This window comes from Balaenoptera acutorostrata, chromosome 10 (assembly GCF_949987535.1).
Source record: "Balaenoptera acutorostrata chromosome 10, mBalAcu1.1, whole genome shotgun sequence".
NCBI classification, from domain to species: Eukaryota; Metazoa; Chordata; class Mammalia; order Artiodactyla; family Balaenopteridae; genus Balaenoptera; species Balaenoptera acutorostrata.
The window spans coordinates 73,684,545-73,708,522 of NC_080073.1; the positions used below are offsets into that span (position 1 = coordinate 73,684,545).

At 57.7% G+C, this 23,978-nt stretch overlaps 1 protein-coding gene across 1 annotated transcript; it reads left to right on the forward strand.

The window, feature by feature from the left end:
- The first annotated feature begins 1,154 nt into the window (after positions 1-1,154).
- Positions 1,155-16,114, forward strand: MDFI (MyoD family inhibitor). Its single transcript, XM_007197884.2, has 5 exons — positions 1,155-1,373; positions 1,509-1,595; positions 8,690-8,872; positions 12,646-12,870; positions 15,427-16,114. The coding sequence occupies exons 2-5, from the start codon at positions 1,520-1,522 to the stop codon at positions 15,681-15,683; spliced, it is 741 nt and encodes a 246-aa protein (XP_007197946.1). The 5' UTR covers positions 1,155-1,373; positions 1,509-1,519; the 3' UTR covers positions 15,684-16,114.
- Positions 16,115-23,978: the final 7,864 nt, after the last annotated feature.

Below are 23,978 nucleotides of genomic sequence, written 5' to 3' on the forward strand. Positions count from 1 at the left end.
GGAGAGGCCCCGAGTCCCTAGCTCGGCCCCCGCGTCCCACCCTGGCTTCAACTCCGGGCTGGAAGGCGGAACCGGCAGAACAGGCCTGGCGCCGCCGTCGCCTCCCTAATTGCTCACGGGCCCTCGTGGTGGGGAGCCCATACTCGGCTCCGAGGAGTCCTTGGTCTAGCGTGGCTGAGACGCTGTCACCACAGCGGGCGGCCTCACCTGATCATCCCACGGGCCCGCCCACCCCCACCCAGCGGGCCCGCAGGCTCCATGCCCTCCCCCATCCTCGGGGACCTGCTCCCTGGGCGACGCTGAGGGTCCCTGAACTCCCCCCACCCCGACTCTCTGGCCACGGCTCCTTCCTACCCCCGGCCCTGAGGAGGGACCCAGCTCACAATTCCAGATGTATCGCCGGGCTGCCCCCGCCGGGAGGGGCTCCCTGTCTCCCCTTTCCCGAGCGCCCGCAATTTGGAAGGCCTCGGATTCCAGTCTGGAGCCAAAAGAAAGGCTAAACTCGAGAACCTCTCTTTGCCTCCAAAGTTGGGTTTCTGACCAAATTCCCACGCACGGCTGGTGGAGGTGGGGGAATTAGGGCTGCTCTAGGACACGGGATGCTAGTTGGTCACTAACCGGATTTCCCGGAGGGACAAACTTCTGGTCTGTGCCAAGGCTTAGGACCCCGGGGCAGAGACCAAGGGGGTGGGCAAAGGGTGCCTGAGAAACTTGATCACTCCCACCTTTGGGACAACGAGATTTGGGGTCCACAAATATTCAGACAATTGGCTCGAGGTAGTGGTGGTCACCATGGTTTCACTCTCTCTCTCGTTCTCTTGCTTTTTCGAAAACTTTTGCAGAGTTTAGGACAGGCGAAGGGGAGCGCGCGCGGCCCCTTTTGCACGCCCCCCGGGGCGCTGGGCCTGGGAGGGGGGCGGGGATCTGGGGAGACTGGGCCCATCTCCGAGAGCGCGGAGGAAACGCGCGGAGCCGGCTTCCTGTGGGGGCTCCAGCCGCGGCGCCCCGCGGACAGACGTGTCCCGCCCAGGCAGCGCCGAGCCCGGCGCGGGGGAAGGGACGTGGGGGGGGGGGGTGCGCCTGGGAAGGCGAGGAGGGGGCGGGGAGAGGGTGGGCCGGGGAGGAGGGGAGGGAAGAGGAGAGGCAAGCAGGGGAGGAGCGAGGGGGCTACAGGGAAAGGAGGCAGAAGGAAGGGGGCCAGCGGCGCGCGCTGGCGCCGAAATGCGAGAAAGGAGCGAGTGAGAGGGGAGGGGCGCGGGGCGAGCGCAGTGGAGCCGAGTTGCCCCTGGGCTGGGGCGCTCGCGGCCGTCGCGCATGGCAGGCCCCGCGCAGTGATCCCCGCGGCGCGAGAGAGCGGCGCGCAGCTCGCACGAGTAAGTCGATCGGGGGCCGGGCTGGGAAGGGATGGGCGCACGGCTGCCGCTGGATCGCCCTCTGCCCGGCCCCCTTTTCCCCTTTCGCGCGCGCGGGGACCTTCCGCCCCGCCCGCTGAGCCCTGTTTCCCGCAGGTCCCGGGCCGATGTCCCAGGTGAGTGGCCAGCGCCCCCCTCACTGCGACGCGCCCCATGGAGCCCCCAGCGCAGCCCCCGACCCAGGTAGGACCGGGGATGGAGAGCTAGACTGGACGAGAGCCGGGTAGGGGGTTGGGGGAGGTGGTCATTCTCCCCCCTCCTCCCTGAGAAGGGGGGAGACGGTTCGGGAAGCTTGAGTGGAGGTGGAGGCGAGGAATCTGGGCATCGGGGACCGGGTCCAAAGAGAGTGGAGGGCTGAGGCGATGGGGGTAGGGCCCGATCGGAGGCGGTGGCCGCGCCAAGTTGGCTCCAACTCTCCCCACTCCCAGCACCAGACACACACACACCGCAGTGTCTGTCTGTCCGTCTGGGATTTGTGTCCCAGCCTTTTCTGCCCAGTGTGTAAATATTTATGGGGGCCTTAGGCGGGGTGGGGGTGTCTGAGTCTTTCTCTCCTTCCCTTCCCCCAACTCAGCCAGAGCCTAGCGCTTCCAGAAAACTTTTGTCCGACAGGACCCGGCCGCTCCCCTCCTTGCCATTCCGTCTCGCTCGTCTTCCTCCCCACCCGGACCCGGCCAGTCCCTGCCACCCCTACCCTGCAGGGACGCGCGCGCGCGCGCACACGCACACACACACGCACACGCACACACACACGCTTTATCTCCTTCTCCTCCTCTCTCTTTCTCTCCCTCTGTCTCATGCACTCACCCCAATCAAGTGCTCACCACCCGAGTGAAACGCCCCTTCCCTCAACTCAAGGGGTCTGTAACCTCCCAGGGATTCCTGCAGGAGCCTCCCAACCCCGGGAGGGTTTGTGACTCCCTGAGGGGGTCTGAGGAGGGGGTGGAGGGGAGTCCTGGGGCTGTGGCTCTCAGTCCAGCCCCTCACCATACACATGTGAGCTGAGGCTCACAATGGACCACAGGGACAGGGAGAAGTCAGGAACATCTGGGTTTTGTTGGGGGGGGGGGCTGGAGGGGTGGCATGCAGGAGTACAGGCCCAGATTTCATGCCTTTAATCCTAGCTCTAGGCTAGTCTAATCTTCTGCCTTCCTCTCACCCAGCCCCATTTGCCCTTTCTCCCCTCTTTGAGTCTCTGAATAACGGAGGTCTGGTCCTGGACCTCTGACACTAACTCCCTGCACGGCCTTGGACAAGTTCCTTCCCCTCTCTGGCCTCAGTCTCCATATCCGCCCATGGGAGCTGGTCTGCCCGTTTGGAGAGGCCCAGGTCTACCTGGTGTGGATGCTGGCCCTTTGGAGACGCAGGGCTGTGGAGGTGCGGGGTGGGGCTGGGGGTCTCCTAGAGTGAGGACAAGTCGGAGACGTTTGGCCAGGAGCCGGCATGTACGTGAGACTAATGTGTCTGCTGTGCATCCCACCAGCCCTCCGATTCCCCCCCTCTGTGGGGACCCTGGAGTAGGGACTTCTGGGGAATAAACTGCCCCAAGAACTGGGCTCCTGCAGCCTGGAGAGAGAGCTAGGGGCAGAGACCTGGGAAGGCTCTTTCTCTGTCCCTAGCCCCTCCTCTCTTTCTCGGCCTCCTGCTTCTCTCCCACTCTCCCATTCTTCCCCTGCTTATCCATTTTCTCTGCTCTCGCCTCCACTCCTTCCTTCCAAGATCCTCGCCCCTGTGTGACCCATTTCGAGCCCCAGTAGGGAAAGGAGGGGCTGAATGTGCTCGGGGCAGGGGCAAGGGCCAGGGTGGGCCACTGGGAGGGTTAAGCCCTGGGCTGTAACTTGAGGCCCCCCAGTGCCCCAGCGAGCCCCCTCCCCAGCCTGGGCTGGGCCAGACAATGTGGCTTTCATAACACGAGAAGGCCTGGCTCTGCTGCCTTGGGAGAATGAGCCTGCTGCCCAGGAAGCCCAAACCGCAGGAGACCCAGCCAAAACCCCACAGACGCCTAAATCGGAGACCAGAATCCCCCACGCTCCCTGCTGAGTGCTGACAGAACAGCAAGGCCATGGCCCTGCTGGCAAGATAGCCAGGGAGCAAGTCAGCCCCTCCCTCAGCCACGCAAGATGCAGACAGGGGTGCAAGGGGACCCAGGGCAGCTCTGGTCGGGGAAGGTGGCCAAGCCCGCACACCCTTGGCTCCCCCAGTGGCCTCTTCCCCATCCAGCCCTGAGAGCCCCAGGAGCCGGGCTCCCTAACCCACAGATTTCTGTCCAGCACTGTGGCGTCACATTCCTGCTCTTGGTTCTAAATTGAATTTCCTGGGGAATTGGAGCCTTCAGACCTAAAATAAAACCAACTGGACCCAGCCTAACTGGCCATCTCAGGCCCTCACAAGTCCTCAGCCTGGTGACCTGAGCCTGTGACCTGTGTGTCACAAGTGTGTATCAAGCGAGTCCACATTCTTGCCTTCTTGGTGCCAGGTGCCAACCCTAATTCTCACCTTCTCATTCTCTCTCCTCCTGACCTGGGGCTCCAGGCTCCAGAACTCAATCCTCAGCAACAGACATTTGCTAAGTGCTTACTGGGGGTGCAGAGACAGACTGGGGCTGCAGTCTGATTGAGGACCCGCACTTCACTCCCTAGTTACAGTTTACAGCAGGGAACCCTGGACGCTGAGTTCTCAGTAAGTGGCCACTCCGAGGAGAGACTATTGGCTCGAGGGTCAGGGAAGGCTTTCTGGAGGAAGAGGTGAAACTCCAGCTGGGTCATGAAGGATGAGTTGGATGTGGGGAGAGGGGAGAGGTAGGACATTCTGATCAAGGGGAACAATATAAGCTTGGATGGATTGGGCAGAAGGCCCTGTGGTGGCCTGGGACCATGGAGAGGTCGGCCAGCCTGGAACATAGGATCCTTGTCCATTGAGTAGGCTGAAGATATAGACCGAGGCCTTGAATACCAGGCCAAGGAGAGATTGGAATGTGGGGCTTTGGTCACTACTCTCTGAGCAGATCAGATCCTGGCCCTCTCTCTGCAGAGATGGTCGGAGCTCCAAAGGGGAAAGCTGGGTCCACTGTCCACGAAGACAATGGAGAGGGCTCGGCTGGAGGGACCAGGCACCAGAGCTTGGGGACAAGGGCCCTGTGGACACCTTCCAGGCTTGGAATGAACCCTTCCCACCTGGAAGAGGTCCCCTGAACTCCTTCTCCATCCAGGAGCAGCAGGCAGAGGGACCACACAGGGTCCGGCTGAAGTTTGAGTCTCTCTGCTTCGCTCTCGGGCTTATGGATTTAAACGTGACTTTTCCACCCTCTTCTGGGGCTGTCTTTCCAGAACTCAGGGCATTGACCTGAACCTTATCCCACGTTAGGGATGAGAATACGTCGAGGCACAGGGGCTCTTGCCTTTCTGTGTTTCCCCCTTGGAGATGGGGACTCTTGAGAGAAGTGCAGGGCTGGGGCTTCTGCTCAGGGACGCCACCAGCATGGCTGGCCCGCTGTGCACATTATTATTTTTTTTAAGTTTATTTATTTATTTATTTTTGGCTGCACCGTGCTGCGTGCAGGATCTTAGTTCCCCTATCAGGGATCGGACCCGTGCCCCCTGCAGTGGAAGCGCGGAGTCCTAACCACTGGACCGCCAGGGAATTACCCCCTGTGCACATTAGAAAAAGGTGGCTCTGGTGGGGCCCCAGCCAGGGACTCCAGCCCCACCCCCACCCGGGGCAGATGCCTTCACACACAACTTGAGTTTCTGGTCCACACGGTGGCCCTTGTCCTTTGCTGGCCTCCCATCCTCCGGGACTTTCTCCTCAGAGATGTTCTCCCCTCTGTGGCTGGGCAGGGGTCTCCTGGTCGCAAGAAGGAAAACTGGGCTCTTTCCGTCTTTTGATTGTTGAGCACATGGGCCCCGCCTCTTGTCTGGTTTTTCAGCTCCATGTGCTTGCAGGGAGAGCTGTTTCTTCTCCAGCATCTTGGCGTCGGGGCCCCTGGGCAGCGTGTCACCCGCAGACCAGGCCCTCCTGCCACGTCTTGTTCATCCTCTGCCTGCTCCCACGTCTCTGGGCCCTCAGCAGTTTCCTCTTCTGCCCTCAGCGCTGCTCCCCCAGTGTCTGCTGGGTCCCCTCCGCAGCCCTCCCGGCTCCAGGAGGTCTGTCCCTCAGTGTTTCCAGGTCAAGATGACTGGACTGGATTTACTTTCCCCCCTGGTTTCCTTCCAAGGTCTGGTGCTCACCCCAGAATGGCAGGTTTCCTGCAGGAGGGGCCTCCTCGGGACTTTGTCTGTGCTCTCTGTAATTTCCTGTTCCCACCAGATTAAAGGTCACCAGCCTTGTAGGTGACTTAGGAGACACTGCCCAGAGAGTGGCAGGTGACATAGGGGTAGGAGGGCCCAGGTGAGGACCAGTCTTCTAACTCCTCTTCCTCTCCTTCCTCCCTCTTCAACCCTGGGGGCCAAGAGAGCTGCAATCCTGGTTCCTTCCACTGCAGGACTGACAGTGTCACCTCTGTGTGCCCTGGTGACCTCAGGAGAAAGCCTGGGAAGTGACCACAAGGCCCACCGTGCCCCAGTTATCATTCTAGTCTCCCCTCGTTCATGCTATAGCTGTTCACACTGGGGTCTTGGCTTCTGCTGCTGTTCTCGAAAGGTCCTTTTCCCCTTCTTTGCTGACTGATTGATTATTTAAGACCCAGTGTAGCCATTGCCCTCTCCAAGAAGCCTCCTAGACACACACAAACACACACACACACCCCCCCCTGGGATAAGTGCCCACCTTCTGTGCTTCCACAGTTCTTAGATGCCCCTGCTGTAACTCTTGCCCTTCGGTGTATGTGACTGTCACCCACCCCCACCCCGACAGAGAACTCCTGGGGGAGTGACCAGGTCTTTCTCATCTTGGTCCACCCAGTGCTTGACGTATTGGGAGGTGCGTCGTAGCCGTTACACCAAACAGCACAGGAAGGAAGGAGGAAAGGAAGGAAGGGAGAGGAGGGAGGGCAGGCAGGGGGATGGGCAGATGGAAGGGTATGTGAGTGGCCCCCTGAATACCAGGCACTGCTGAGTGTTTCATTTACTCTTTGAAACCCTGAGGGACAAGCATGGTGAGCCCCCTTTCACACAAGGTGACCCAATTCCTGGTAACTCGCCCAAGCTGGTATCTGGTAAAAACCAGGGCTTGGGTCTTCCAGCTCCTGGCTCAGGCCTCTGTCATTACACCACCTGGGAGAGTCAGCACTCCGCTTCAGGGCTTTGGCAAGACGCCTCTGGGGCCAGAGGCTGGAGCTGGGCGGCCCCCTCCCTTCCTGGGAATTAGGACTCAAGCTGTGAGCCTCCCTCTCCGTGCCAGGTTGGTCGTGACCCTCCACCGTCCTGTCCCGTCTGTGCTGCTGTAGACCAGGCTCTGGGCTGGGAGAGGTGCCACGGACCGGGCGGCCTGGATCCCCCTTGGGGGTTGTCTCTGCTTCCCTGCTTCCCCTCGTCCGAGCCCTGCGATCCTCCCAAAGCCATTTGACCTCTCATTAACGCAGAGAGCTCTCAGTAGGCCCAAGGAATGGATGGGGCTGGAGGGACCTGCCCCCTGCCTCCCTGGGCACCAGGAGGGGTTCCCAGCACAAAACTGCCACCTTTCAGGAGTGGTGGGAGCCCCAGCCCTCCCTGCTCCCTGTCCCAGCTCCCAGCTCCAGGCAGGGTTAATGGTTTCCCTAGGCAGGTGGGAGCATGCCGGCTGCTCTCTGTACGACCCACGTGGGGTCCCTGAGGCCTCGGTCCCCCTGGCCGTGGGAGACCAGGGTCTTTGGAACAAGGATTGTCCCCTCCCCTCAGGATGCTCCCATCCCCCAGACCTACATGCCCAACCTGAATTGATCCCTCTAAAGATCTCCTTCCCTACCCCTCCACCCCTGTTTGGAGACAGCTCAGGGAAGGAACCCCTGTGTAAGGCCCTCTGTGCTCTGTGATTGGTTCCGTTACTGTTTCCAAGACTAGTTTTTGTCTCTCTCTGTCCCTGTGGGTGTGTCTCGTGATTTCTGTGTGTGGTGTGTTCGGGTGGGCGCTGACCTCTTACTCTCTGGGTTTCATCACCCTTTCTCTTCATCTTTCTCTGTGGCTCCCTGTGTCACTCTCCTCTCTCTGAGCCCTTTGGTCTCTGTGTCTCTCTGAGCCTCTCGTTTCTGTCTCCCCTGCTCCCAGTGCGGCTTGGGGGAGGGGCACCCTCTTGAGGCCCCTGTCATTCCCACTGCACGACCTGGGGGCTGATGGGAGGCCCAGGCTGCACCCTGCCCTTGCCCAGCCTGGCCCCTGGCCCCATGACCCTGGGCTTCACCCTTCCTGTCCACCCTCAGGCCTTCCCACGCCAGGTCACCTTTCTGCCACCCTGCCCCACCTCTCAGCCCCCAGAACTTTCCTCCCCTGGGCCCAGGAGGCCCTAGTCCTGCTGCCTCAGGAACTGTAGGTGGCTTCATTTCTGCCTCCCGCCCACCCGGCACAGAGGGGCCGAGCCACTCACTGTAATTACATGTGGCTGCCATCCGCCTCTTCCAGCCCTCTTGGGCCCTCTCCCCGTCTCTCTTCCTGCCCGGAGCCCCTCCGCCTCACCCCCCAGGCTCCGCCTCACCAGCCAGGGTTCTCTGACTCTTTCTCTTGCTGTCATCCTCTTTCTCAGCCCCAGTTGCTCACTGTCCGTCTCCCTCTTGCTCTGTCTGTATCCCACTCCCTCTCCATCGCCTCTGCCTCTGACCTCATCTTTATCTTTCTCTCCATTGCTGACTTTTGCTCAATTGCTGAGTCTCCTGCCTGTCCCGGGCTGTCTGTCACTGGGCGTCTGGGGCGCGCTCCTCCGTGCCCAGTCTCCCACTTTCTGATGCACTGTCTGTCTTTGCTTCTACCTTTCACTGTGCCTTTGATTCTTTCTCTCTCCATGTCACTCTGGATGCCTGTCCCTGTCTCCCCATCGCTACCTGTCTCTTCTCTCCTGTGCTGTGTTTCTGCCTCCCCCCACTTCCCTTATACCATGCATCTCGGGCCCCTCTCCCTGACGGTGCACACACACACACACACACACACACACACACGTGCACATGTACACACCCTTGCTCGTTCACGGGCTGTGGTTTGGGAACTTTCTATTCTAGAGTCTGGCACTGTTGCCAGATAGGGTAAGGGCTGGGTAACTGGTACAGAGACCGAGAATGAGGGCTCACGGCATTCTGGGCTGTGGGAAGGGGACCAGGGCTGGGCAAACAGGAGGACACCAGGAAAATGTCCTTTGGTCGTCTGCTTTTTCCCTAGCCCAGACCCTATCCCTCCTGCCTGGGCTGGAGGTAGTGACAGGATCCACTCAACCTGCGGAGGCAGCGCTAGAGGAGGGCTCCCTGGAGGAGGCGGCACCCTCCATGCCCCAAAGCAATGGCCTTGGGGCCTCCCAGGCCCTGGACAGCACTGACCTCGACATCCCCACAGAAGCTGTGACACGTGAGTCCTAGGGGTCAGGGGATTGGGGTGACAACATGTAGGGGTTGCTCTAGAGAATCCAATGCAGATGGGCTGGCAGAAATGCCGTGGGTGCCTGTGGGAGCCTAGCGGTGGGCCAGGACCTTGAGGTGTGGGCAGTGGAAAGGTGTAGGACATTGCCCTTTCTATCCAGGAAGAAGACCTCCACATACAAAATGATTCGGATAAAATTAGTTCAAAATGAGTGTGGACAGGCTCCAGGCAATGTGGTTCAGGACAAGAGAGCGTGAGGCCAGGGGCAGGGAGCCGGAGCCTGAGGCAGCCCAGCCTTCAGGGTGTCAAGAGCAAACCAGCAGGAGAGACACCCGCAGTTGCTCTCTGTAGAAAGGAGCAAAACTCAGCTCTATTCCCAGGTTTAGCTCAGTGTCTCCAAGGAGGTCCTGGAGGGGGAGAATTCGCCACTGTCACCCTCAGAAGCAGGGGAAGGGACAGCCAGAATCATTTTGTAATTACCAGTAAGATCTGCAAAATCTACGGACACATTGGCACTTTCCGACTTTCTTTCCCTGCATGATCTCACGCGCTCTCCAAATTGGCCTGTATTGAGGCAGCAGGATAGCGCTTGCCAAGCCCATTTTACAGATGAGGAAACTGAGGCAAGGAGACCCACTCTCCCTGGACACAGACTGGGGAGCTCAGGTCTCCTGGCCCAGTGCTCCTTCCTATGCCTGCCTGCCCAGCTGGCATGGCCGAGCGTGGAGCCGCCTTCAGCCAGGGCATCTGGGGTCAGCTGGGCTCCCTGGAAGTCAGGGTTACTAAATCCTGCTAGTGCACTGCCCTCCAGACACACCCACCAGCAGAACTGAGAGAAAGAGCTGAATGCCGTGGTCACGGAGGAGGGGGCCTGGATGGGAGTTGGACAGACACCCCTGTGTCTGTGGGGCCCTGAGTGTTTGCTCTGTGACTCAGCCACCACGACCACCGCCACGGCCATGGCCACAGGCGAGCTCTGTGTCTGCCCCAACCTCCTGGGCCCTTAGCTCACCACACGCTCCCGCCCTCTGGTCACTGTGCCCATGTTTAGGCAGCAGGGCAGGGGGCACCGAAGCTGGCCAAGGACTCAGCCCAGTCACCCACATGGGGCCGGGCGGTGGGGGCAGGATGATTCAGGCCTGGCCACTTCCCCTGGCCTTACCCCTGTTTACCCAGATGCAGGGACCAGCCACTGCTCAGGGCCAGAGGCTCCCAGCACGGTCCTCCCCAGAGCCCTGTCTCCCATCGTCTCCTGACTCCCCAGCTTGTCCTCAGCTCCTTTCTCCCAGTCTCCATCCCCTCCCCCCTCCACTTCCTAGCTGTGGAACCTCTGGCAAGTTTTACCCTTTCTGGGCCTCAGTTTTTTCATTTGGAAAATGGGCTAGTAATAGTACATCTGTTTGATGCTTAAGGAAGTTACTACTGGGAATTGCTGGTGGTCCAGTGGTTAGGACCCAGCACTTTCACTGCCATTGCCCAGGTTCAATCCCTGGTCAGGGAACTAAGATCCCGCAAGCCACTCGGTGTGGCCAAAAAAAAAAAAGCACATAAGGAAGTAGTTACTACACTTAGAGCTCCTAACACTGTGTGTCTGGCACCCAGTCACAGCTCAAACCATGTCAGCTACTAGTTATAAGAGTAGTGATGGTTGTGATAGTAGCAGCTTATTCCTCGGTCCCTTGCCTCCCAACCTCTGCCCCGCTCCTTGCCTCTCTGCTCTCGGAGTCCCAGCTTTTAGCCTCCAGGCTGGTCCCACCTCTGACCCTTCGCTGTGTGACCTTGGACAAGTTACTGTACTTCCCTGGACTCGATTTCCTCATCTGTAAAAGGAGGATACTGCCCTATAGAGATACTGAGAACAATTCGAATGCCAAGTGCTCCGAACAGTGCCCGGCGTGCAGTGAGTGCCCAGCAATGTGCTCCCACCATTACTTAAAGGCCCAGCCCCCTCAGTTAGGGGAAGCGCTGAGGCCCCCTTCCGCTTTCCTCAGCCTCCAGCTCCCGCCCCAGACACCCCCTCCTGCCACAATCCAAACCCAGAGACCTGGCCCGGAGGGAGCTGGGGATCTAGACCCCAGGGCCTGAGAGATGGAAGTGCCCCACGTTCACGTTTACTGAGGGTCCTCAGGGCCAGAGGGTCCCGCCCAGGAGTCAGGGGCCCTGAGCAGAGGGATCCTTGAACTCTTGTGACCCCTTCTCAGACTTCTCCACACACACACACACACACACACACACACACCCCTGCCCTCATCTCTTGAGACACACACACACACTCCTGCCCTCATCTCTTGAGACACACACACACACACACCCCTGCCCTCATCTCTTGAGATACACACACACACACACACACACACCCCTGCCCTCATCTCTTGAGACACACACACACACACCCCTGCCCTCATCTCTTGAGATACACACACACACACACACACACCCCTGCCCTCATCTCTTGAGACACACACACACACACACACACACCCCTGCCCTCATCTCTTGAGACACACACACACACACACACCCCTGCCCTCATCTCTTGAGAGAGACACACACACACACACACCCCTGCCCTCATCTCTTGAGATACACACACACACACACACACACACACACCCCTGCCCTCATCTCTTGAGACACACACACACACACACACCCCTGCCCTCATCTCTTGAGAGAGACACACACACACACACACCCCTGCCCTCATCTCTTGAGATACACACACACACACACACCCCAGCCCTCATCTCTTGAGACACACACACACGCACACACACCCCCCAGCCCTCATCTCTTGAGACACACACACACACACCCCAGCCCTCATCTCTTGAGACACACACACACACACCCCTGCCCTCATCTCTTGAGACACACACACACACACACACACCTGCCCTCATCTCTTGAGACACACACACACACACACACACCCCTGCCCTCATCTCTTGAGAACAGAACCATGCCATCCAGGTGGGCAAACCTGAGGGAAGGAATGGGGTGTTTGGGGGGATCTCCAGGGCCAGCCTCCCCACACCCCACTGATAAAGCTGTTTTGGTTCCTCAGCCTGGGATGGGGACCCAGGGTTCCCAGCTTCTGGGGTCTCCCTGCTTGGCCTCCCTCTTCCCTTCTCCCCCTCCTCAGACCCAAGGGGCCCCTCAGCAAGCCCCTTCTGCAGCTGCCCCACAGAGGCCGGGTGGGGCGGGGAGCTGGAGGCGGAAGGAGCAGGAGATAGGGGGTTGCTCTGAGGAGCCCCTGGATTCCAGGGCCAGGGCATTCATCTCCGAACAGATGTTTCCAATCAATCACCCGGCACACACGAAGGGCAAAAGCAGCAGGGGGCTTGGCAGGGGCCGAGGTGACGGTTAACTGCTTCCCTGCTGTCCCTCCACCCCCAACTGCCACCACTCTCACCAAAATCCCAGGACCCCAAGAGCAGGAGAGTGGATTTCACGTGGGGTAAGAAGGTGGGGCCCAGGGCCCTGAGCCTCTCCCTTTGCCTTGCACCTCTGTCTTTTCTGGAATGAGCACGGACCTGGGAGTCAGGATCCAGGCTCGACTCTGTGGCTGTTTCATGATGCGCCACTGGGCAATTCGCTGGGCCTCAGTTTCCCCATCTGCAAAATACAGGTCAGCTAGATGACCTGTGGTGTATCTAGGAACAAAGCAGGCAAGATTCAAGCAGAGCCCCGGGAGGCTGTGCAGGGACCCACCCCCCAGCTCCCACCTCCCCCATTGCCCTTTCTCATCATCTTCCTAGGCCAGCCTCAGGGGAACCCCTTGGGCTGCATCCCACTAGTGGCGAATGGCTCTGGCCACCCCTCGGAGCTGGGCGGCGCCAGGCGGACGGGGAACGGTGCCCTGGGTGGCCCCAAGGCCCACCGGAAGTTGCAGACACACCCATCTCTAGCCAGCCCAGGCAGCAAGAAAAGCAAGGGCAGCACCAAGTCTGCTGCCTCCCAGATCCCTCTCCAGGCACAGGAAGGTAAGCACCCCATCTCGCCTCCCTCTGGGAGAAGCCTCCAAAGCTGGCTTCCTCGAAGTCTGACGCAGGGGCCAGCGGCAGCATCTTTACAAGGTTGCTGGTTAGAAGTGCAGCATCTCAGCCCCACGCCAGGTCCTCCAGATCTGAACCTCTGGGTGGGGCCCGGGAGTCTGGGTTTTAACAAGCCCTCCAGGGAGTCTGATGCAAGACTCTTAAATCAGAGAACCTTGCAGAGGACACATGTTGGGTAAGGTAAGGCACGTGTGAGTTCTCAAGGCCAACCCCTTCTCATCCCTACTCTCCCAGAGTTACTCTAACAAGAAGTGGAGCCATCTGGGCCCGTCCAGCTTAAGCCACGTCATTTCTGGAAACAGAAATTTTCCTTGAGGAATGGACCATCTGTTTAGTGAGAGCACAGCACCTAGCGTAATAAAATGATGCACCATCAGATGCTTAACTGGGGGCGGAAAGGGGGCTGCAAGGTGCAGTGGGAGGTCAGAGCACCCAGATATACCAGCCATTGTTCCTGTCACACAGAGGTCCTCTGAGGGACCGACCTGGGCAGCCACGTCCCCCGTCCCACCAGGCATCAATTCAGCATGGGTGACGGCTACTTGTAGCCCAGTGATGTTTGACCTTCACCCCAGAACTTTTAAGTAATTTTTCTCCATGCTGGGGGACTCTGGCTGGTCCTCTGCAAACAGGATTCAGTGTACACATTTGCACACAATGTGTTCATAACTTTCACCCGCCAGAGCAGATTCTGCCCAACAGGCTTGTTTATGAAGAGGGTATTCATGCATCTGAAGTGAACTGGGCATCTGCTGTGAGCCAGGCACTGTGCTGTGTCCTGGGTACCCAGGCCATGGCCTCATAAAGCTCTCATCAGAGAGACACAAACAGGTAATCACTCTGTGATGTGATAAAAGATAAATGATGAGTGATAAAGTGAACACAGGGGGACACCCACACCAGCCCAGAAAGCTGGGGAGGGGAGTCCGGGAAGGCTCTGGAGGTGTCTGAGCAAGCCTTAAAGGACCCATAGGAGGATCTAGCCAGGGTGCATTAGCACAGAGGTGAGAACTGGCTAGTGTGGCTAGATTATGAAGTTCCAGGTGAGGAATGGTGGGAGGTGAGACTCCAAGCAGACCGGGACTCCCACGGTGGAGGGTACCTAGTAAGCTGCATAGTGGGTCTAGACTTCGTCTGGAAGACAATAGGGAGCTTCGAAGGGTTTTAAGCAAGGTGGTGACCTCATCAGATTTGCATCTGAAGAGAACTCCCTTATCCAGTTTGCCGATAGATGGCAGGGGTTCCAGCTGTGCGAGCCCCCATTCCCTGTACACAGGACTGGGTGGGGACGTCAGAGCCTGCATGGTGGTGTGAGACTCCGACAGGACCAGCAGCCTTGAGCCAGGGGCCCGCCTGGTCAGGGGAACTGGACACTGCCCATGGCCCGACCCCTGGGAGGGGTGCCAGCCCAGCATCCCAGCAGCACGCCAGCGGTTCAGAACACGGGCTGCCGAGCCAGCACCACAGCGTACCAGCTGGGTGCCCAAGGCAGGATCGTGCGTTAATTCACTTCCTGTGTATTTACTCAGCATCCACAATGTGCCAGGCACCGGTCTAGGGACCGTAACAGACAAAGACGCCGGCCCCTGCGGTGCTTGCCCTTTAGTAGGCGGGGAGGGCTGTGTAAGCCGCGGGAGGTGCTGAGTCCTGGGCGGGGAGGCAGAGCAGGCCCCGGCAAGGGGGTGGGGCTGGGGCCTGGCAGCTCGCAGTATTAAAGAGGGTGTTCGCGGAAGGCCTCCCCGAGAGGGGACATTTGGGCAAAGACGGAGGGGACAGAATGAGCAGAGCATGTATCTGGGGCTGGAGCACTGGGGGGACGGGGGGCAGTGCCTGCATGACCAGGAAAAGCCAGTGTGGCCATAGCAGAGCGATCTGGGGAGGGGCCGTCGGGGCTACTGTGAGCGCTTGGGCTTTTCCTCCTGGTGAAGCAGAAGCCGCTAGAGGGTTCTGAGGGCAGGAGGGGCGGGATCCAACAGAAGTTTTTCAAGGGTCCTTCCGGCCTCCGTGTGCGGAGTAGGTGCGGGCCAGGAGCGGTAGTCAAAGGCAGGGAGTGGGGAGACCAGCGAGGACGCAGTTGCTGTCGCCAGGCAAGAGCTGAGCAGAGCGGTAGGATTCTGGAGAGATTTTGAAGTGACTTCTCTGTGCCTCAGTTTCTTCATCTGTAGAGAGGGGCTAATACAGCCCCTCCTCAAGGAGTTGTTGCAAGTTTAAATGAGTTTAATTCGTGCATAACACTTAGAACAGTGCCTGGAACACATCATCCCTCGGTGTTCGTTAAATAAATGGGTGGTTAAAGCAGGGACTCAGGATCCAGGCTGCCGGGGCTCAGACCCTCACTCCACGTAAGTCTCCGTGTCTCGGGGTCACCTGGAAGGTGGGTCCCCATTTCACGGAGCCGGGAGAGGGCCGCACGAGCGTGATGTCTGCACTCAGTGAGCCTGCCGCCCGCGGCTGGTCCCCGGCCCCGGGCCATCTCGCCTGCAGACTGCTGCGTCCACTGCATCCTGTCCTGCCTGTTCTGCGAGTTCCTGACGCTGTGCAACATCGTCCTGGACTGCGCCACGTGCGGCTCCTGCAGCTCCGAGGACTCGTGCCTCTGCTGCTGCTGCTGCGGCTCTGGCGAGTGCGCCGACTGCGACCTGCCCTGCGACCTGGACTGCGGCATCCTGGACGCCTGCTGCGAGTCGGCCGACTGCCTGGAGATCTGCATGGAGTGCTGCGGGCTCTGCTTCTCCTCCTGACCCGCGGCGTCCCCGGCTGTCACACGAGGCTGGACCGCCCCCTCCCCCGGGCCTCTCCCACCCTCCCCGGGGCCCTCTCGGAACCCCAGCCCGGTGAGAGGGCGGTGCCGGTCCTCCTCGCTGGTTTCCCTGGACAACAGCACCGAAGACCTGGGGGGAGGGGGGACGGTTCCTGGATCAGCTGCCAGGGCTGCAGAACACTGTGAAAGTTGGGGGAGGGGGCCGGGACATGGGGGAAGCTGGGGTGCTGGGGCTGTGTGCTTTTCTACCTCTCACTGCCCCTGTGCCTGCCTCCCCCCTCCCCCGCCCCCAGGCTTAGAGGACAACAAAATGTGAAAAGAGACACCCCACCTGACCTCAGCCAAGCCCCTCCCCAGTCTCCCCTTCTGTGAGGCCTGACCCATACAGTGACCCCAGAGGGCAGGGCTGGGCTTGGGCCCAGGGTGGGGTGGGAGGGGGGAAAGGTATAGATAAGACTGGAAGGGGAGCGGGAGGGAATGGAGGGAAGGTCTGTTCTATTTGTTGCTGTAAATAAAGATATGGGTCCATCTCACATTTCCTCAGGACTCATGAGCGATGGCCATGGACTCTCAAAACCAACACTCCCACAACCCCCCTACAAAGTCCCCAGATGGATGGGGCTTCCCTGGCCTCTGAGGTCCCCTCCCTTGTGTCACGTTCACCCCTGAGGGAGGGAAGGAAGAGGGGTACCCACGCCCCACCTTTATTTCCCTCTTCCTGCCAAAGGGACAGAGAAGCCCAGAAAGGGAAGAGTTAACCCTTGGCATAGAATTAATTAACAGCAGATGTGTTCAGGTTTTGATTAATTAATCTCCTGCTGACTCCTGCTTCTCGAAGCCATGATGGCTCCAAGGCATAGGGTGACGCCTATGTCAGTGGCAGAGCAGGGCCTGGGGAGGGGACAACCCTGGGCCCCCACACAGCCAGGGCTGCACTGGGAGACAAGTTTGGCCTGAATGGAGGTCACGTGGCCCAGCCTCAGTTGTCCCCCTGATTGCCAGGGGGCCTGAGATAGAAGAAAACTGTCAGGATTGGCGGGAGTCTCAGAGGTCAGGTGTCCAGAGCCCTTGGGTGCGGGAAGGAGGGGCAGACCAGAGCACTGAGGCTGACAGCGGGGAGGGCTGTGTGGACCAAACCCCTCTCCACCCCATCCTGGACCTGGAGGAAGCCAGGAGGGGTCCAGGGTGAGTGAGAGGACAGCTCATGGTTGGACTTGGATTGTCCTGAGGAAAAGACATGGCCCTAGAAGGCCTTGAAAAGTGGAGACCTCATGGGAAACTGGTGGGACACTGCTTCCAGGAACAAAGGGTGGAGTGGCCCTGACGGATTCTGGAGGGGAGGAGGGAGCTCAGGAAAAGAGCCAGATGAAATCTGAACTGTCTTAAGGAATGCCACACTACGGAACAGCCCATGGCCTTGGGCGTGGGTTGCAGTGTCAGCAGAAGGAGGTGACAAGAGATGGTGAGAAGGAACCCCCCCGCCCCGCCCCTCCCCTGCAGCCCCTCCCCTCATACACATGTACACAGGCCTCACTTTGCCAACACCAAGGTTTTCCGACTTCTGGGACCACATAGGAAACTCAGGACACAGAGAGGAAGTGACCTCCCCAGGGTCACATAGTCAAGATCAAAGCCAGGAGAGAAGCCCCATTTTCTTGGCCCGCTCAATGTTCGTTTGTCTCAAGGGGTTTTTTTCTTGTTTTTTTGTTTTTGCTTAGTTATTGTATGCTCAAAGTACAAAAGGTTCAAAAGTCTCATCAAAAGTGCATACACAAGCATTTACCCATATCATTTTTCTTTTTTTTTTTTACAAAATGTCAGAATCCCATGCACGTTGCGCCATTTTTATCACTTGACCATTTGTTTTGGGGGCTCTTCCTTATCAGCACTTTGAAGAGCGGCCTGGAGCTTCACGGAGGGATGAGCCACACATGATCCAGTTGCCCAGCTCCTGCTTAATCCCTTCCATTAATTTCTCTGTTATAAACAAGGTTGCGTGAGCATGTCCTTTTGCACAAATGAGCTGTATCTGTAGAATATTCCTGAAGGTGGGATGGCTGGGCCTCAGGGTGTGTGTTTTTGTGACTCTGACCTCGATGAGGGCATGCCAGTCTGCCCCCATGACCGCGGGGAGCGTCCACTTCTCTGCTGTGCTTCTTTGTCCACAGGAGGACGGATGATGGTGGGAGGGCTTCCGTTCAGTCCCCGCTCAACCCAGCTTCTCCCCAAGGCTGAGGTTCGAGGGACATTAGGGAGGACCAGGGTGGGGGGTTCGCCTGACCAACTCAAGGTCTGGTCCAGGTGGGCAGGAAGGCCCCTTCCCGGCCCTCTCCCCTCCGTGGCGGCCGCCACAGGAAGAGGCACCTCTGAAGTCCAAATAGTGATTTCCTGCAGGACAGTGGCTGAAACCCGAGAGGCTGAGCTGGGTGGGGGTGAGACAGAGGCGGGATTCAGCCACACACACACAAACACACACTCTCCTTACAGCCACATACTCACATACATTCCACAAAGACACACACATACCGCACACACACACACACCAGACATAGACACACGCATGTGCTCACACACTGCACATTTCAGAACCTGCAACACCGCCAGCCCGTTCAGCCTGATCCTTGTGTCTGCTACTCGCCCCCCTGCATCCCACGCCTTCTCCACCTTCCCCAGCCCCCGCGTCCTTGCCTAGGTGGCCTCCTCTCTGCTGGGAAGCAGATGGCATTTATCTTAGAGGCCACTGACCCACCCAGCTCTGCCCACATGTCCTTCCAGGGCAAGCCCTGGTTCTGGACCATTCCCCTCCACACCGTGGCCCTTCTCTGTTGGCTCCCAGTCTCTGCTTTCTGACCAGCTGATCTGAGCCGGGTTCTGCTGTGGGTCCTGGGGAAGAGGCCCTTTCACCCTCTGGGCCTCAGTCTCCTTGTGTGTACAATGGAACAGTGATGAGGCTCTGGAAATCTAATGGCGGCCACAGGATCCAGGGAAGTCGCCTGCTTCTCTGGTTTTCTTTCAACCCTGGAGCAGCAGATCAGCACCCCCCCTTTGCCCAGGAGACTTCTTGAGGGCCGCTCTCCTGCCCTGGGTCGTCTAACTCAAGACAGGCATTACCACATTTGTGGGAAGACAAGGTGGTGAGGCCAGGCTGAGTTGTCCCTGGCCAGGACCGCCCATGACCTCTGGGTGATCTGGTGTGTTTGCCCTGTAACCGAGCAAGCGGCTGAGCCAGGGGCTGGCTTGATGGGGAGGGGTGCTCTGCCCCCCACGCCCCCGCCTCCTGAGCCTCCACCAGCTTCTCTCCATTCTTTGGCACATTTAATCCACATTCTCTGTGCTTGTACTCAGAGCTGGGCCAACTCCAACTCGGCTTCGGGCCTAGACACCCCATGTCTCCGGGGCAAGGAGGGGACACCTTGAAGCAGCCCCAAGGCTGGGTTGCCTGCAGCCAGCCATGCCCTGGGGCCTTCACCAGCTCCCCGGGCAGAGGAGGCAGTGGTGGGGGACTGAGGGCTGGCCCCCAAGGCTCAGGACAGCTGCTGCAGACACTCCCTGTTGCTGAGCGGGGGCAGCAGAGAGGACAGAGATCACAGCCCTGGCCCCTTGTCACTTCCGTGTTTATGCTCCTTTCCACATTCCGACTTTCCTAGAATGATACGGAGACAGGCACGGGATGGTATCTCCCACAGCCCCAGCCCTCCCCTCCCCACCACCTCCTCCAGAGAAAAGCCCCTCCCAGCCTTCCTTGCCCCACACCTGGTTTTCCTGTCTTTCCCCGACCCTGTAGCAGCCTCTGTACCCCACAATTCCTACCATCCCTGGGTTACAGCCTCATTCCCTCATGATGCGGACAGGTGTCCAGGGGCGCTCGGAGGTGGGAAAGAGAGGTGTGTTCACGTGCTGTGTCTCAGGCATTTCTCAGTTTTGCCGCCTCAGGGGGCCCAGGGAAGGCACTAAGGCCCATCCCTGGACCAGTCACCGTGTCAGGGGACAGAGGGCTACAATGAGCCAGGCCTTTGTGGCCAGAGACGGTGGGTTACCTGGCTGCCCTTCCAGAATCAGGTGGGCACATTTCCCAAAGAAATAGTGGTGCTGTGACAAAAGGGGGGGAAGGATGGCAGATTAAAACAACAGAGGTCACTATAGGTGGGTCCAGAGGAGGCACCTGGGTTGGGGAGGCCTGGCTGGAATCCTTGAGCTGCACAGGGCATCTGGCTGGAGAGGGAAAGTCAAGGACAAAGGCTTTCACAAATCTGAAGCCTGGGAGGAGAGTGAGGCTGTCTCGGGCTCCAGCGGCAGAGGTCAGACCCAGCGGCAGAGGTCAGACCCAGAGGCAGAGGTCAGACCCAGAGGCAGAGGTAAAGACACGGAGAGAGATCCCAGCCCCAGGCAAGAGAGAGAACCGCCCCAAGGGGAGCGCACTGCAGCAGTGGTAGGGGGACCTCCCCGTTCCAAAGACTGTTCCAGGGGAGGGGGGTGGGTCAAAGGGGTCCCTGCCCTGTGTTGACTGTTGGCAGGGAGGACAGATGGAAGAGGGTGGTTACAGGTGGCGCCCACAATTCCTGCTAAGTCAGACCTTCTGTGGCTCAACAATGCAGCCAGTGACCGTCTGATAAGAGAGAAACAGAGACTGAAGGTAGACAGACCTGAGATGGAGTGAGATGCAGAAAAGGAGGGGAAGAGACAGCGAGGCAGACGGGACAGTGCGGACAAAGCATCCCCAAGGCCCTGGAGACAGAAAAGCGAAGCAGGGAGGCTGCGGGCATGCGTCCCTCGGCTGCTCCCAAGGTCACCCGCCGCCGGGGCTTTGGGGGCAGCGGTGCCCCTCCTTTTGGTCCCGGGTCCCTCCTGTGCCTGGAGCCTCTACAACGCTGGGCAGCTTGGCATTAATTAGGGGCCTGGCTAATGGCTCGGAAGATTGGCCCGTTCCAGGGACGCTGCTGAATAGAGACCTCGGTGAGATTTATTCCTAATTATCTCATTTGTCTCCCCCCATTACTCTTTATGGCTGGGATTTATGGGGCCATTAATGGGGCCTGGCCAGGCCAGGATGAGTGTGAGCCTTGAGATGCTTCATAATAATAACAATAACAACGCTCATCCTGGCCAGATTAATGGGTTCTTGCCCTCCCCACCCCCTGTCCTTGGGACCCCAGCTACCTGCTGCCTAGAGGTCCCTCTCGCTTCTGGGACCCCTGGTCCTCAGCTCCAGTCCTCAGCCACCTGTGGAGTTTGAGCCGGTGGCCCCTCCTCCGCCCCACTCCACCCCAAGGCTGTCTCTTAGTCCTTCTCTGGTGCCACTAATTGGGAGCTTCAAGGTGGTAGCGGGAGTGTCGAGTCCAACAGTAACACCTCTGGGACAAGGCCTGTATCAGCAGTTGATGAGCTTGGCTGCAAGCAGCAGAAAACCCAGCTGAAGGTGGCTTAATCTGTAAGGACATGCACTGTCTCCTTAACGAAAGTGCAGAGGTAGGTGATCCCAAGCTGACTGGGAGACTCAAAGATGCTGTCAAGGAAGCTGGCTTCCATCCTTTCACTCTGTCATCCTCAGCATGTGGTCCAGGTCTCCCCTCCTTGTCACAAAGTGGCTACCGCAGCCCCAGGCATCAAGCTCACACAGCATCCACACAGAACAAAAAAAGCAGAGAGGGAAAGAGAGACCTTCTCCTCCTACGCCTTTCACCAGAAGGAGGAAAAGCATTTCCAGAAGCTCCTAGCAGGTCTACTTACATCTTTGTCCAGACTGGGTCACATGTGGTCTTAGGTTAACTTCCCCAGAAGCAGGCCCTAGACAAGGCTTCAAGTGCAAGTAGGTTTGTTCAGGAGGGGATTCCAGGAAACATCAGTAGGGAAGGAGGGGAGTGAGACTGGGAGGGAAGGCAGACAATAAAGGGTGTGTTATCAAACTGGTTACCACTGTGGGTGGACAGCACTCAGTCCTGCCTCTGAGGGAGCTGAGGTATTTACACACCAAACCCACCATCACTGGTTGAAGGCTCTTCCCAATGGAGTGGCAGTTTTCTGGTGCTTGCTGCCTGGTTGGGCTGCTGAAGGAAGCCCTCCGGCAAAGGGGCAGAGATGCAGAGAGGCAGAGGTTGGCCAGAGAGCTCTTCATTGGTAATGCCTGAGGGGACAGGCAGCCCCATCACCTGCAATGCGTGTGCAGTGACTGGCAGACAGACCAACCTGGTCCACTGCTGGGTAGGGAGAAGGGGGCCGGCTGTTGAGGAGACCACCACAGGGTTTGCCACAGCCTTCCCCCCGTCTCTCCAGGGGTGAGACTCTGCCACCAGAGGCCAGTCACAGGGGCTGAGCAATTTCCACATCAGTGTGAGGGGCACGTGGGGACAAACCCCACAGAGAGGAGGCGAGTTTCAGCCCCGGTGCTGTTGGAATGTGGAGCTGTCACCTCAGCCTCTTCTACCTGCTTAGCTCAGGAGGAGAGCAAGAGATGGCCCTTCCAGACCCTTCCGTGGCCACCCTCCCTCCAGGCTGCCGGTCCTCCTCCATCCCCATTCATGGGTGTTGTTGCCCCCGCCTTCCCACTGCCACCCACTCTCAGGATGGAGAAGTCCAGCTTTTTCCATCCAGGCACCAGCTTCCCCCCATTTTGCTGTAGGTAGAGACTGTCTTACCTCATGTTTCAGCACCAAGAACCCTTGTACACAACCGCTGGGAGTGCATCTCCTTTGGCAAAATAGACATGCATAAGCCATTCAACCCAGCGATTCGATTCCCTTCTGGTTGTATATGAAAAAGGTCTAGGTACACACATGCTCCAAAAGGCACAGACTAGAATGTTCACCACAACACTATTCATAGTGACCCCCAAATGGAAACCCAATCCATTAATGGTAGAATGGAAAAACAAACTGTGGTGCAGTCACTTGATGGAATTCTGCACAGCAGTGAGAATGAACAAACCCAACTCAAGGGAAAGAAGCCAGACACAAAAGAGCAGACTATGTGATTCTTTTTACATAAAGTACAAAGACAGTGGAATCAATCCATGGTGTTGGAAGTCAATTACTCTTTCCCATTGTTTCTTCCTTCTCTGTTTACTGTACCTATATGAGATGATGGATGTTAACTGAGCCTATTGTGATAATCATTTCACAATATATGTTAATCAAGCAATCATGCCATACACCTTAAACTTATATGTATCTCAATGATTTCTTGATAAAACTGAAAAAGAAAACATACTGACTGGGCTTCCCTGGTGGCACAGTGGTTAAGAATCCGCCTGCCAATGCAGGGGACACAGGTTCGAGCCCTGGTCCAGGAAGATTCCACATGCCACAGAGCAACTAAGCCCGTGCGCCACAACTACTGAGCCTGTGCTCTAGAGCCCATGAGCCACACCTACTGAGCCTGTGTGCCACAACTACTGAAGCCCGCATGCCTAGAACCCGTGCTCTGCAACAAGAGAAGCCACCGCAATGAGAAGCCCGTGTGCCGCAATGAAGAATAGCCCCTTCCATCGACAGATGAATGGATAAAGACGTGGCATATATATACAATGGAATATTACTCAGTCATAAAGAGAAACGAAATTGAGTTATTTGTAGTGAGGTGTATGGATCTAGAGTCTGTCATACAGAGTGAAGTAAGTCAGAAAGAAAAAAACAAATACCGTATGCTAACACATATATATGGAATCTAAAAAAAATAAAATAAAAAATGGTTATGAAGAACCTAGGGGCAGGATGGGAATAAAGACGCAGACGTAGAGAACGGACTTGAGGACACGGGGAGGGGGAAGGGTAAGCTGGGACAAAGTGAGAGAGTGGCATATATACACTACCAAATGTAAAATAGCTAGCTAGTGGGAAGCAGCTGCACAGCACAGGGAGATCAGCTCAGTGCTTTGTGACCACCTAGAGGGGTGGGATAGGGAGGGTGGGAGGGAGATGCCAGAGGGAGGAGATATGGGGATATATGTATATGTATAGCTGATTCACTTTGTCATACAGTAGAAACTAACACACCATTGTAAAGCAATTATACTCCAATAAAGATGTAAAAAAAAAAAAAAATGAGCAGCCCCTACTCATTGAAACTAGAGAAAGCCCGCGCGCACCAATGAAGACCCAACGCAGCCAAAAATAAATGAATAAAAATAAATTAAAAAAAAAAAGAAAACATAGCGACTGATCTACTTCCCGTCTTGTGACATTAGTTGCTCTGTGAGAGGAATGACGAGTTTGCCCCAAAGTCTTACTTTCCTGGCGAGGAATCCAGAGAGCTCTGCATCTACCATGCTGGTGACAGAAAT